This window comes from Alligator mississippiensis, chromosome 15 (assembly GCF_030867095.1).
Source record: "Alligator mississippiensis isolate rAllMis1 chromosome 15, rAllMis1, whole genome shotgun sequence".
Lineage (NCBI taxonomy): Eukaryota > Metazoa > Chordata > Crocodylia > Alligatoridae > Alligator > Alligator mississippiensis.
The window spans coordinates 7,818,062-7,831,377 of record NC_081838.1 but is presented as its reverse complement, the minus strand read 5'-3'; the positions used below and the strand labels follow the sequence as shown (position 1 = coordinate 7,831,377).

At 62.8% G+C, this 13,316-nt stretch overlaps 1 protein-coding gene across 3 annotated transcripts; it reads left to right on the top strand.

Annotated features, from left to right (window-relative positions):
• The first annotated feature begins 367 nt into the window (after window positions 1-367).
• On the top strand, window positions 368-9,916 carry TESPA1 (thymocyte expressed, positive selection associated 1). 3 transcript variants are annotated; one of them, XM_059718267.1, is made up of 11 exons: window positions 368-562; window positions 4,042-4,232; window positions 5,064-5,106; window positions 5,521-5,576; window positions 5,846-5,899; window positions 6,418-6,454; window positions 6,544-6,642; window positions 6,927-7,135; window positions 7,372-8,372; window positions 9,006-9,090; window positions 9,447-9,916. In XM_059718267.1, the coding sequence occupies exons 2-11, from the start codon at window positions 4,067-4,069 to the stop codon at window positions 9,569-9,571; spliced, it is 1,875 nt and encodes a 624-aa protein (XP_059574250.1). In that variant the 5' UTR covers window positions 368-562; window positions 4,042-4,066; the 3' UTR covers window positions 9,572-9,916. The 3 variants fall into 3 exon arrangements, with proteins under 3 accessions (XP_059574250.1, XP_059574251.1, XP_059574249.1); XM_059718268.1 differs by having other exon boundaries at window positions 368-699; XM_059718266.1 differs by lacking the exon at window positions 368-562 and having other exon boundaries at window positions 3,025-4,232.
• Window positions 9,917-13,316: the final 3,400 nt, after the last annotated feature.

The following is a 13,316-nucleotide window of genomic DNA, read 5'->3' as shown; positions in this document are numbered from 1 at the left end:
TGCCCCATGGCACCTGGCGTCCAGGCTCAGCCCCGCTCTGGCACAGAGGTCAGGACACGGGGACAGACCCTGAGCACGAGTCATGAAATGGGACCCAGGAGCACAGGGTTTCCCTGCTAGCCCTGCCACCAACTGGTGTGCCTCAGTTTCCCCTCCCCAGCTGCTGATGGAGGGAGAGCACGGCACAGAGCTGGGACCCATTTCAGCTGGGCCCAAGGGGTTGAGCGTGGCCTGGGGGAGCAGAGAGTCAGGACCCGGGGTTCACTCCCCTGCTTGCCCCCGGCGCCTGCACTACAGCAAGGCTGGGCTATAATTAGCTGCTGGGCCGGCGTGGGCAGCTCATTGAGTTTTTTCCCGTCGTGGCAGCGGATGTGGGCCAACGTTTGAGGTCTCATTGTTGATTTTTTTTCATTTCCTCTTCACAACAGCGTGGCTTCCTCCCTGCCTGATGACGACAGGCGCAGCGGGGGCCGGCAGGCGCACGGCACCGTGCTGCGCCAAGGACCCCGGCTAACGAATTCTTCTCCCGCTGACCCTGGCCACGCTGGCGCCCCGCATCCCGGTGAGTGCGGCCCCCGCAAAGCCACCCGCCACGTCCGCCGTGGCACCTGCTCTGAGCGCCAGCGGGCTGGAGGAAGCAAGGGAACCTGGGGCTCGGCCTGGGGGCAAGGGGGCAGAAGACAGAGCTGGCGGTGGATGGTGAGACAGCCCCGGGACCCTGGCTAGGCGAGGTGGGGCGGGAGAGACCCAGCAGGGAAATTTCCTTCCTGGCCTTTTTGCTCCAGAGGATGAGAGGAGGCCCGGGGCCATGGCAGCCTCCCTGGTGCACCAGCCCCGCGGGGCTTCCCAGCTGCAACAGGTTGAATCCCGCCCCAGTTTCTGCCCCCGGCACAGCCCTGGCCCAGGCTCACCACGTGGCCTCTCTCTCGGCCTGCGCCCAAAGCACCCCTCCGGGAGCCAGAGCCCAATGCCGGGGGTGTGGGGGCAGGCTGCTCCAAGCTTGGCCGTGGGATTTCCAGATGAGGTTTTCCACACTGTTGCCCTGGATGGACCTAGTGAAACACCCCCCATGCTGGGTGACAGCCTCTGGCTCACTGTCCCCGGGGCTGGAGAGATTTGTCTTGGGACCCCCTACGTAGGCACACGGGGGGGGGGGGGCACGGTCCCAGGGTTTCCCCCAGGAGCCAGGAATGAGCTCCTGGCTGCTGCAGTGCTGGCTGGGGGTGGGTTACAAACTCTGCCCCAGGACGAGAGCCCAGCCAGACGTGGGCGGGAGCGAAGGAAGGACCTTGGCCAGCTCTTCAATGTACTTCCCCTTCCTGCCTGGAGCTCGGGAACCAGCCTCCGCGTCGCTACTGCTCTGCAGAGCTCTGGAGGAGGCCACAGCCACCCCCAGGGCCCAGGATCTGGGCAGTGGGTGCATGTCCCAGCCTGGTGCCGAGGTCAGATCGGAGAGACCGGTGTCCCCTTGGACTCTCCAGATCAGAGGAGCCTTTTCTGCACCGCCAGCTCGGCTCCAAGCGCTGGCTTTGTGCCGTGCCGGCCAAACAGGGCACTTGCCCCCATTGTGAGCCATGAGGCCCTGGGGGCACCCTGCCGTGACCCCTGTGGATAGCGTCCCATTGCCCCCGTGTCCCTGGCCAGAAAGGTCCCCCAGGAAGGTCTGGACTTGACTATGATCAATTTAAACATAGGACAGGGCATCTCCGTGCCTGAACCTGCTACGTCCAGGCTGCATCCAAGTCTCACTGCAGCTGCCACCATGAAGCACTGTGGGCCCAGGCACTGGGGGGTGGCGGCGAGGGCCGTGCCTAGAGCCCTCAGGCTGCCAGGATGTGTGCTGAAGGCTGACGGCTGTGCTGGACCCGGGATCTGGACTCGTTGGCTCACAGTACGCATGGCCACAGCCATTCTCCTGTGGTTGGTGTACTGTTTGGTGTGGGACCAGGTGATTGCACATATGGGGGGGAACTCAGTGTCCTCGCTTATCAGTGGATTCTGTGTCTTTAATGGCATTGGCCAGGCATCCTGCATCCCCTCTGCCCCCCAGCCTGGAGCATCCCCTGTCCTCCCTGCAGCGGGCAATCAGAGACCCCACACTCCCCTCTGCCTGCCTCCGCCGGGGGCCTTTACACCAGCTGAGCCGGGAAGCAGGACAGAGGCCATCCAGATGCTGCCACTCAGGGCTGAGATCCTCAGAGACTCCCAGCCCCAGTGCTGAGTGGATCAGGCCAGGAGCAGAAAAGGACCTGGGGGCTACAGTGAACAGGAAGCTGAATAGGAGCCAGCAGTGTGCCCGTGTTGCCATGAAGGCTAAGGGCATCCTGGGCTGCATTGGTAGGAGCGGTGCCAGCAGATCAAGGGCAGTGACTCTTCCCCTTTATTCAGCGTCGGTGAAGCCACATCTTGAGTCCTGCGTCCAGTTTTGGCCCCTCCACAGAAAGGATGTGGATGCATTGAACACAGTTCAGTGGAGAGCAAGGAAAATCATTCAGGGGCTGAGGCACAGGACGTGTGAGGAGAGGCCGAGAGGTTCCCCAGAGAGGTGGTGCACTCTCCATCCTTGGAGGTTTTGAAGACCCAACTGTACAGAGCCCAGGCTGGGATGATGTAGTTGGGACTGGTCCTGCTTGGAGCAGGGGGGTGGACTTGATGTGGCCGACTGAGGTCCCTTCCAACCCTCACGTTCACCAATTCTATGATGGGACCCAGCAGCCTGGAAAAAGGGGATGTTACAGGGTCACGTGAGAGATGAGCGGCATTGCTCACATTGTAGGGCACTGGCAGCAGTTTCGGGAGCTGCAGCTGGTGCACCGGGCTGGACCAGCCCTGCCCCGGACCCCTGGGTTCTGCAGGGCTGTCACGTAGCGGGAATTTCCAGGGTGGGCGGGGGGCACGGTTTTCTACTCCCTGCAGGGGTGGGTAGCCACTCTCTGGCCTCCTGGGGATGGGGTGCACGGTGCCCCCCTCCTCCAGGGAGGTCTAGCCATAGAGGGGCCTTGGTGGTGGGTTGGGGGACTGGAGGAGCAGCTGCCTGGACCCCAGCCCCTCTCCCGAGCAGATGCCCTGACTGCTCCATGCTGCAGCCTGGCGCCTGCCTAGCCCTGCCAGTGCCCCTCCGTCCTACCCTATGTTCACCCCCTTGTGTCAGTGGGGGTGACGGGGCTCTGGGCCAGGCCCTTCCCTGCTGGGTGCAGGGATGCCTCAGAGCAGTCTTCCCCTGGACCTGTGCGAGCCAGGGCCTTGCAGCTCCATTGCAGGAGCAATTGGGGCCACCTCAGCACTTCCCCCTGCCCATATCACAGCTGCCAACGCCTCCCCTGCGGCTCCATCCCCCCCGCCCTGCATCCTTGTGGTCACAGTAGTGTCCGGGCCAGGGAGGTGCAGGGGGCTGAGCCCAGACCTCCACAGGCTCTCCTGGGCTGTGCACCACATCCCCTGGCCTCCCCTTCCTCCATCCTGCTGGGCTGTAGGAGCGTGCGGCTCTGTGCCCATCCCCATGGGCAGGGACAAGAGGGGCTGGGGGTCCTTTCCGGGTGGTTCAGCTTAAGGACCCACGAATGGGCTGGCCGCAGGGATCAACCCAAGGCGTGACTGCGTCCTGCTTCTGCTGGCGAGGTTCCCGTCTCTCCGACCAGCTCACTCGCACATATCAGGCCCTGTGCTCTGCCCAGCCCCAGAGCAGTGGGCAATAATGCTCTGACGGCCAGGCCGCGCTGCTCTTCGTTGCTCTGCCCCCTCAGCTGTCAGACACCACGGCCCTGGCTCTAGCCTCCTGACATGTGGCTCTTCATCACAGGGCCCACAGCCTGAGCAATTCCTCTGGGGGGGACCAGGCAGGATCCAGGTGGTGCCCAGCTGCCTGGCAGTGAAATGGGCTCTGGTCTGGCTGTGCCCATGACCCCCACGGAGACGAGAGCCACTGCTGGCTCCTTCCTGGGCAGCTCTGGACCCCATGTGCCCCAGCCACGGGACATGAGCAGGGATGTGGATGCAACCTGGAGGGGCTCACTGCTTTCTCATTCCCCTCACTGCACTCAGGAGCCCCCAGTGCCCACAGCCAGCTATGGAGGGCCCATCAGTGCTGAGCCCATCCTCCTGGGAGAAACGGCGGGCCTGGGCCCGGCAGAGCCGGTGCTGGCGCACCACCGTGGTGGAGGCCGAGGCCGCAGCTGCCATGCAAGATGCCCCCGAACTGCAGCCCCCGCACCTGGACGATGTCTTCCTGGAAGGTGGGAGAGCAGCAGGGGGCATATGTGGGCACACGTGCCATGTGTCATGGTGGCTGCATGTGCACATGTGCATGGGTGTGTATGCACATGTAATTGTGCAGCATGTGGGGGTGTGCATGTGGGTGTGGGTATGTGCAATTGTGGCTGCATGTGCACCTGTTCATGGGTGCACACCTGTCACTGTGCAGGTGTGCGCATGCATGTGTGTATGCATGTAGTAGTGCATGCAGGTGTGTGTGCATGTGTGCACATGTCCTTGTACATGCATGTGGGGATGTGTGTGAGTGGGGGGGGTGCGTGTAATTGTGCCTGCATATGCACCTTTTCATGTGTGCATACCTGTTACTGGGCGTGTGTACAAATGCATGTGTGTATGCATGTATTGGTACATGCATGTGGGGACATGCATACGCACGTGTGTATTCATGTGTGGGAGCATGTAATTTCACCTGCCTCTGTATCTGTTCATGTGTGTGCACCTGTCATGGTGCAAGTGTGCACATGCATGTGTGTATGCGTGTATTAATGTGTGTGTGCGCGTGGGCACACATGTCATTGTGCATGCATGTGGGGACGCGTGTGCACATGTGTGTGTGCAGGTGTGGGCGCATGTAATTGTGCCTGCATATGCATCTGTTTGTATGTGTGCACCTATCATCTGCAAGCATGTGCAATTGTGCCTGCATGTGTGCACCTGTGTGCCCACAGGTTTTCATGCATGCATGCATGTGCCCACACATGGAATTGTGCATGTTGGTGTATCAGTGCCTGCATGTGCTTGCATGTGTGTGTGTCTGCTTCACCACCCTGGGCCTTTCTCTGCCTCCGCAGGAAGCTCATCCAGCAAGATCCAGACCTGGCTTCAGGACTGTGGGTGAGTCCTGCTGCACGGCTGGTGGGTGGCAGAGAGCCACAGGTCGGGGGCCTGGCAGTCCTCTGGGGGAGACAGGGGTCTGGTACTTCCATGGGGAAGCTGGATGCCTGGGACAGAGGAATGGGCATGGGTGGGACCCTGGCTCTGACCTCCCGGGGGCTGGTGCGAATTCAGACAGATCCCACAAAAGAGCAGCCAGGCTGGTTGAGCCCACCCAGGGGAGGTCACATGTAGTCCATCCCCCTTGTCTGTCAGCCCCCCATCCAAGGACCCTGGGGCTTGGGGGTCTTGCTGCGTGTCTGTGCCCCTGGGGCCATGCAGACAGCAGGATTACAGGGGACCGTGGCCCACAGCAGGGGTGCAAGGGGCAGGGTGGAGGCTGGAAGGGCTGGTGCTGATCCTTGGGTCTTTTAGACACAGGTCAACCATGGAGAACCCCGCCGAAGAGCTCGGCGTGCCTGGCCCTTATGGTAGGTGGCTTGGGGTCTTCCCTGCCCGGCTGTCTTGGGGGCACATGAGTCAGTGTCAGGCCTTGATTCAGACAGAGCTGAAACCTGGGGTCCCCGACGGCCCAGTGAGGAAGGGGTCACGGCGGGAGGGGACAGATCAGCAAGGCACGCAGCCTGACTTGTGGCTTAGTGCTGTGGGGCTGGGAGGGGGTCCTGGCTTCTAGCATAAGGGGGAGCCCCCAGCCCCTGGCTTGGCTTCCCACACCGACCCCGTCTTCTCTCTCTTGCAGGAGGTAGCAGCCATGTCACCAGCTTTGAAGATGACTTGACACTGGGGGCAGAAGGTACCAGGCCTGCTCCGTTTCACACCTGCCCGGCACTGGGGTCACGGCCACACTGGGGCAGGCCCAGACTCCCGGGCACTGAGCTTCACTGCCACATAGCAGCTTTGTGCGACCTCCATGGCCTGATTCACAGCCGGAAGAGCGCGGGGTTTCCTGTCCAGCCGTGGGCACCCCCCGGGCACACAGGAGGAGCTGGCACCAAAGTAGTCAACTCCCCTGACACCCATTGGGTTGCAATTGCATTTCCAAATGCTGCCTCCTACCAGGCCCCCTAGTCCTCCAGCTAACAGCTACCCTGAGGCTGCTAATTAGTCTTAATTATGATAATCAAGCCTCTATCAGTTCAATCCCACAACCCAGCCCCACTGCCCTCCCCTTTGCTTGCTCTCCCTGGGCTGGTGAGCGCCTTGCTGGTGCAGGGACCAGCCCCTGCCCCATGCAGCCCCCGGGAGCTGCTTGCTGGGATTTCGGGGACACAAGAACCCCTTCTTGCTCATGGCTTCTCCGTCTCTTTCCAGCTCTGCTTCTTCCGAGGAATGATAGAGCCTCTGACCGGTGAGTGTCTGGGCCCTCCACTCGCAGTCTGGGGTGGGAAGGGGGCAGGGCTCTCTGTGACATGTGCCCCCTTGGCTCTCCCCTGGCAGGGCCCTGCTGGAGAACCCCGGGGCCAAGCGACACCTCCACCTTGGGCAGAGCATGGCATCCAGCGCGCTCTCCACTGGCACCAACAAGACCAGCTCCAGGTAGGGCCTTGAGGCTGGAGGCAGGGCTGTGTGGGGCATGCAGCCCCAAAGGTGCAAGGCTGGACACGGTGTGGGCTGTGGGTCCTGGCAGGGATGGCATGTGGAAGGCCAGGGTGCTAGTATAGCATGCAGGGCAGGGCAGGGCCTGTGCATGGTGTGGGCATGGTGGGAGGATGGAGAGGGGTGGGCATGGTGGGTGGAGAGGGGTGGGCAGAGGGGTGCGTGGCCACGGGCATGGTCTATGGGGGTCCATAGTCCCAGCCCCTGGCTGTGCTCCCCCCCAGCATCACGGAGATCCTGGAGTGGTGCCAGGAGGACGCGGAGGAGATCCTCTACAACCTGGGCTTCGTGCAGGATGAGCTGCAAGCCACGGCCCGCATTCCCTCCCGGTTCTTCGCTGCCCCCTCCCAGGCCCGGGGCATCGACTTCCAGCTCTTCCTGAAGGCCCAAGTGCAGCGCATGGAGATGGAGGATCCCTGCCTGACGCTGGCTAGTAAGTGACCCATCTGCTCGGCTGGGGGGCAAGCCAGGGCGGCCTGGCGCTGGCTCAGCAGGCAGGCCCTGGGTCCCAGTGGCAGCGGGGTGTGATGCCCAGGGGTTAGAACTGGCCCCTGGACTCCCATCTCTGCCACTGTGCAGCCTGGGGCAGGACAATGCCGTGCCTCAGTTTCCCCACCTGTGGGAACCCAGGGACCCTGCACCCCTGACCTGCCTCTCCCCCTGCTCCAGGCCGGTTTCAGCAGGTGCAGGCACTGGCCGTGACAGCGGACGCCTTCTTCTGCCTCTACTCCTACGTCTCGAAGACCCCGGTGCAGAAGATCTCACCCGCCCACTTTTTCTGGGCCTCCACGGACATCCCCGACCTGCGGGTGGTGCCGGCCAAGCCGGAGGCCCTGTCACCTGTAGACCGGCTCAAGAAAGCCGTGTCCAAGATGTGCCTGTACACCTCGCCCAAGGCTGAGAAGTCGCCTGGCGGAGACGCTGGGTGCCGCCGCAGCAGCCTGGGCCAAGTGGTGCAGGAAGTGATGGAGAGGGCCCGGGACAGGTGGTTTTGCTTTGACCGGGCCAACATAGAGGGCATGCGGTGGACTGCACCAGAGGGGTCCCTGAGCTGGTGCCAGGGCCCCTGCAGGGCAGAGCCAACGGCTGGGGATATTTCACTGCCTCTCTGCCATGGAGGCGAGGCCACCCCAGCTCCTTCATCAGGGAAGAGCAGGCTCCCTGCAGTGTCGGGGCTGCACTGGGACCCTGTGGGACCAGTGGCCGGCACAGACTGGGGACACGTGGAGGAGCTGGGTGATTCAGGCTACCGGGACACCCCAGGCTGCCCTGCAGGACAGAAGATCAACTTGGGCAGTGCCGCTCCATGGGCTAGCATTGCCCCATTGCCCGGACTGTGCCATGAGGCCACGGACACTGGCAGGAGGACATGGGGGCACAGAGAAGGCCACAGAGGGGGTATGCCGCCTGACACCTGCAGCTGGGATCACTCAGGCCTCATGCCTGCCCTGTGGGGCCTGCCGGGAGCTGACGCCGGTGGGGGCTTCCTGAGCAAGGACCAATGGCAGATAGAGGACAAACCTTCATGGGGCCAGCCAGCCTGTCCCCAAGCCCAGGAGGTGGCCATGCCCTCCTGGGGGGAGACTCTGGCATCATGTGCCACAGGTGGCCGTGCCCTCTGGGTGCCAGAGCCGTCTCTTCCGATGGCGGAGTCCTTCGAAATGGAAGAGGTGGGTAGTATCACTGGAGCCCGAGAAGCTGGCACGTCTCCCCCAGGCCTGAGCCAGGGTGCCTGGGTGGGAGCCATGGCCATGCCAGCTCTCAGTGGTGCCCTATCATGGGATGAATGTGGGGACGGTCCCTCTTGGTAGCCCAGAGCCAGCCCTGACCAAGGAGGCAGGATAGAGGGGGTGTGGGGAGAGCGGTGAGCTGGAGAGGTGCTAGGAGAGTCCTTGGCACAGGTCAGCCAAGGACGAAGGCCGCGGGATCTGGAGCGGTAAATCTCCCTGGTGTGTTAGCAGTGATTCAGGCTGAAGGGGACGAGTGATTTAAGGCTTTAAAGTCATGGCTTCCAGTGGGGCTGGTCTCCCTCCATGGCTGGGGGGTCCCTGGGGGCTTGAGGGTGTCTGTCCTCATAGAAGCATTTCCCAGGCAGGGCTGGGCACTGCCCACCCTGCCCTGCACACAGCCTCCCCCCACCCCAGCATATACTGATATATGTGGGCACCCCCCACCAAGCCCCCTTGGATGGTACCCCCAGTCCCCTCCAGCACCAGCAGCCCTTCAGGTTGGGCCCTGCCATCTGCAGACCCTCCTGTCGCCTGCCCTGCCCCGCACCCAGCCCTGTGGCTTCTCTCTTCCAGGTGCCGAGTGCGAGTGAGGATGAGGAAGACGCGCCCGCGGCGGAGGCCAACCCTTCTGCTCCGGCCCTCGCGGAGCCTCGGAGACGTAAGTGGGCAGGAAGCCCCAGTGCGGGATGGCAGCCTTGCTTGGCATGGGGTCTACCTGCAGGGTGGGCAATGGGGGTCCCGTCCCGAGGCTGCTGGGCCTAGACACTCCCCATCTCTCCACCCCCTAGGAACCAAAGAGCTTGCTCCTGGGATGTCCAGGCAGGGTCGTCCCCCTCCCCCCAGCTGCAAGGAGCAAGGGTCACAGAGATATAGGACTTATTCAAACAAGGGCTCAGACCCTGTATCCAGCCCAGTGGGGCCTGAAAGCACGTAGCATGGCCCACCCCGTCCTATGCCAGGGGGCAGAGCCCAGGCGAGAGGTGCTCGGTGCCAGCGTGTGTCTCTTTGCTCCAGGTCTGATGCTGCACGCCACCAGCTCCCGCTCTGACAGCAGTGGCTTCGTGGAGGAGTCGGCGCCCGGGCGGACGCCCATGGCCCAGCTCACGGATGCCCCGCTGCCCCCGGGGCAGGCGGTGTAGGGGCAGGACCCCCAGCTGAGAGAGGAAGATCCCAGCCGCACGCTCCACCTGCCTGGCAGGTCCCCGTCCCCCGCGAGAGCCCCGAAGGGCTCTATCCTCTGTGTTTCTGGTCATGAGCTCTAGCTGCCAGTTCTGGTGTATCCCCTGCTGGCTCCCACACCAGGATACACAGAGGTCCCTGCCCCAGCCTGTGTACCCCAGGGGGACGGTCACGGTGGCACTAGCACTTTGGAAAGCACAACACTAGGCTGGCTGGAGCCCCGCCTGGGCCCAGCCCCTGCACACTGTAAATAAAGGCACCGGAGAGAGGAGAGTCTGGGCACGCCAGCAGTCATGTGTGGCATAAGTGTGGTGTTTGCCAGGCCGGGAGGGTTGGGCACCAAGCTGCATCTTGCCAGCTGGCAGCACCGCCCCTCTGAGCTGCCTGGGGCAGGCGGCAGCCCCCAGGTCCCGTGCAGGGGCTGGCAGCCGGCACTCTTGACTTGAGAACCAGGACTCCTGGGTTCTCTTCCTAGCCCCTTCCTCTGACCTGCTGGGTGGGCAAGAGCATGCAAGACCCCTCTCAGTGGGGAAACTGAGGCACCAGCCTAGAATAACCAATTCTGAGTTTCTTTGGGCAGCAGAAGGTGCCAGGGTGCCCACAGGCCACCCAATGCCCCCTGGCCCCAGGCCAGGGAGACCACAGACACGCAGACACCATTCACTTCAGGCTATATTGGCAGGGCTGCATGTTAGCATGGAGCGGTCATGGGGGCTGCTGGTGCCGAGGGATTCCACGCCGGGCTGCGGCTTCTTAGCACCTGGAGTCCAGTGGGACAGAGGCCGTGAGCTGGGCTGTCACCAGCGAGACACGGGGCCCGGCTGTGCCCTGCCACTGCAGGAAAGCCCGGGAAAGGGCCGCCATGGCAGTGCCCAGAGCCTGGCTCTGCTCTGTGCCAGGAAGGGGACAATCTCATGCAACCCCCAACCCAAGTGCCTGAGGGGCACAGCGCTCGCTCAGCCCTTGGTGTGCAGGAGCAGCATGCTCAGGTGGGAGCATCTCTTGCACCCAGGCCCCGGGACTGGTGGAGGGGGGAGGTGCATGCCTTGCTTCAGCGTGGGGGACCTGAATGCTCTCTGCCAGGGGCACCGTGTGGTCCGCTGACTTGTCTATCCATCCACGCGGCGCTCTGACGGCACCGGTTGCCCTGTGGCCCCTCATGAAGCCGGTGCGGCTGGATCAGGCCCAGTGATTCCAGCCCTGAGAGGCCAACCCATGCCCATGAGGTGCTTTCCTCCTCCCCCATCCCTACCCAGCCATGCTCACCCCTTCCTTGGCCAAAGAAGAGCCCCATTGCAGCGCCCACCAGCCTCCCCAGTAAGTAGAAAAAGTTCCCGACTGCATTGGAAATGCCACCCACCGCAGCCCCACTCAGTGCAAGCTCCCCAGGGTCCAGGCAGGGGTAGATGTCCAGACTCACTGGGTTGGGGGGAGACATCGGGACTAGCTAAAAGGAGGGCGCAGGAGGAAGGAAGCAGTTTGGACCAAGGTCTGGGCCTGGAGAGGCCTTTGTGGTCAGGGTCTGGGCATGCACAGCCCAGCCTTTCCCGGCCCTCCTGCCCCTGCTGCCCTCCAGGGCCCTGCCCTGCCTCTCTGCCCACCCAGGGAAGCACCCGCCCAGGGGATGAGAAATGCCCTGAAGAAATGGACATTGAGAAATGGGCATTGAGAAATAGGAAATGAGCCTGGTTTTCTTCAGTGGAGCTGGTGCTTACTGGAATTGGAAGAGCCCATGGGGCTGGGATCTGCCTCTGTAGTGGAAGAAGGAGACGTGTCGGCGTGAGGCTCAGTGCAGGGCAGGGCTGGAGGCAGCCCCATTGCACCCCCCCCCCTCCGCCCAGTATCCCCCTCCTCCTGGGTGCAATGGGCCCAACTCACCCAGCCGCCAGGCTGCAGGCAGCTCCCAGCAGTGCCAGGGCTTCATTATGGGGAGAGGAGACAGGACTGAGCCGTGGCATGAAGGACCTAGGGTAACCTGGGCTGCGCTTGCTGCCTTATGTAGGCACCATTGGGTTGGGGGGGTGGGGGGGGCTGCCCAGGGTACTAACGACCAAGCTAACGAAGGCGGAAACTCCTGGTGGGTAAACAGCCCTTAGGACATGCATAGGGAGCAGTGCCTTCCTGGGACCTGGGCCAGCGAACATTAGCCACCCCAAAACACCCCGTGGGAACCCTGTACCTGCACAGCCGGGGTGGGCCACGGCCCATCACCCCCGCTCAGGCCAAACCTGCTGTGAGCTGTGCAAGCCTGGCCAGACCCCAGCTCTCCACGGCCCCAGCACAAGAGGCCAGCGGGATGCCCCTGGCTAGCAGAGCTGCAGCCAGGGCTCGTGGAGCAGTTAGTGCTTGTGTCTGTCCTTGCCTGGGGGTCCTGTTTTCTAGTGCCCGAGGAGACATCTGACCAGGGTCCCCCAGGGGCACTTCCACCCACCCCTGGAGAAGCTGAACACCGGCGCTCTCCGGTCTCCCCGTTCCTGCCTGTCCTGTCCTGTCCCCCCAAATCCTTCTTGTGGCTTCTCCGCACTCTTCTGCGTTTCTCCAATGCTGCAGTCGGCCCCAGACTGGGGATGTCGGGGTCCCAGCCCCAGCCCCTGGACACACAGCACAGCCTGCCCGGGGCAGGGGTTGATGCACTTGAGTTGCGTGGGCACCTCTGCCCAGGCTGAGCTCTGCCTGCCAGGTTTGGCATTGGGAGCACGCATCCTGGAAGCCAAGAGCTTTGCACCCGTGGAGCCAGAACAGGGGATTAGCTGGGGGAGGGAGGGCAATGTTTGCAGTTCAGGGGAGGGGGAGGCTGGGATATCTCCAAATCCCAAACACTTTCCTGGACTTGGAGCAAGCCAAGAACCGCGCTGCCTCTGGGCCTGGACCCGAGCTGGCGCTGGTCCCCCAGTAACTGCCGTGGGTGTGGGGGGTGCTTGCTTACAGACCTGCTCCAGGCACCAACCGAACCTGGGCAAATACTGTGATTCCCCCACCTATGAGAAACCCCAGCACCTCCGCCCCTGCCCTGCAAACCACCCCTCCCCTGCTAATCCCTGCCTCTGGCTCCGTGTGTGGCATCAGGCCCTTCAGGCAGCGCTGGATCTGGGCCGCGGGTGGGCTGGCCCCGGCCCTGGGGAGGTTTGCCCCCTGCACACAGCAGCTCTGTGTGTCCAGAGAACCAGACACCTCCTGCACGGCGACTAGAGGGGCTGCTCTGCTCCCAGAGGACACACACGTGGCATGTGCTGGGCTCTCAGAGTGATCCCCTGGAGTCTGTGGCAGCGGATCCTGTCCCTTGGTCCCATCTGGGGCTGCCTTGGGATCAAGCAGGTTTACATTGTCCCCAGGCTGGGTGCTGAGTTGCATCCAGTGCTCTGACTTGATCCAGACTCATTGGAGCAGATGAACCCTAGCGCTGCCTCTCTCCTATCCATGACCCTGTCTTAAGCTGCTCACACCAGACTTTAACCCTCCTTGGCTAGGCCAAGCGCCTGCCTTGGGTGGGGTTTTTCATTCTTGCTCTGTTCAATCCCAGCCTGAGCAGTCCAGCCCTGCCAGGGGGGACGAGCCTAGGAAGGATGTTGTCTGGCCCTTGTTGGAGAAGCCCAGCCATGGTCATTGAAGTTAGTGCTTAAAAGGAGAGAGGGAAGGGAGGCAGACTGGCTGCAGGAGCAGTTTACAGTAGGGGGGACAAAGTGACCCCAGCAAGCTTGCCCTGTT

Coding starts and splice junctions, on each gene's coding strand:
- TESPA1 (XM_059718266.1), top strand. CDS start 3,986: ATGTGGATGCAACCTGGAGGGGCTCACTGCTTTCTCATTCCCCTCACT. Junction 6,455..6,543: donor AATGATAGAGCCTCTGACCG/GTGAGTGTCTGG, acceptor CTCCCCTGGCAG/GGCCCTGCTGGAGAACCCCG. Junction 6,643..6,926: donor ACCAACAAGACCAGCTCCAG/GTAGGGCCTTGA, acceptor GCTCCCCCCCAG/CATCACGGAGATCCTGGAGT.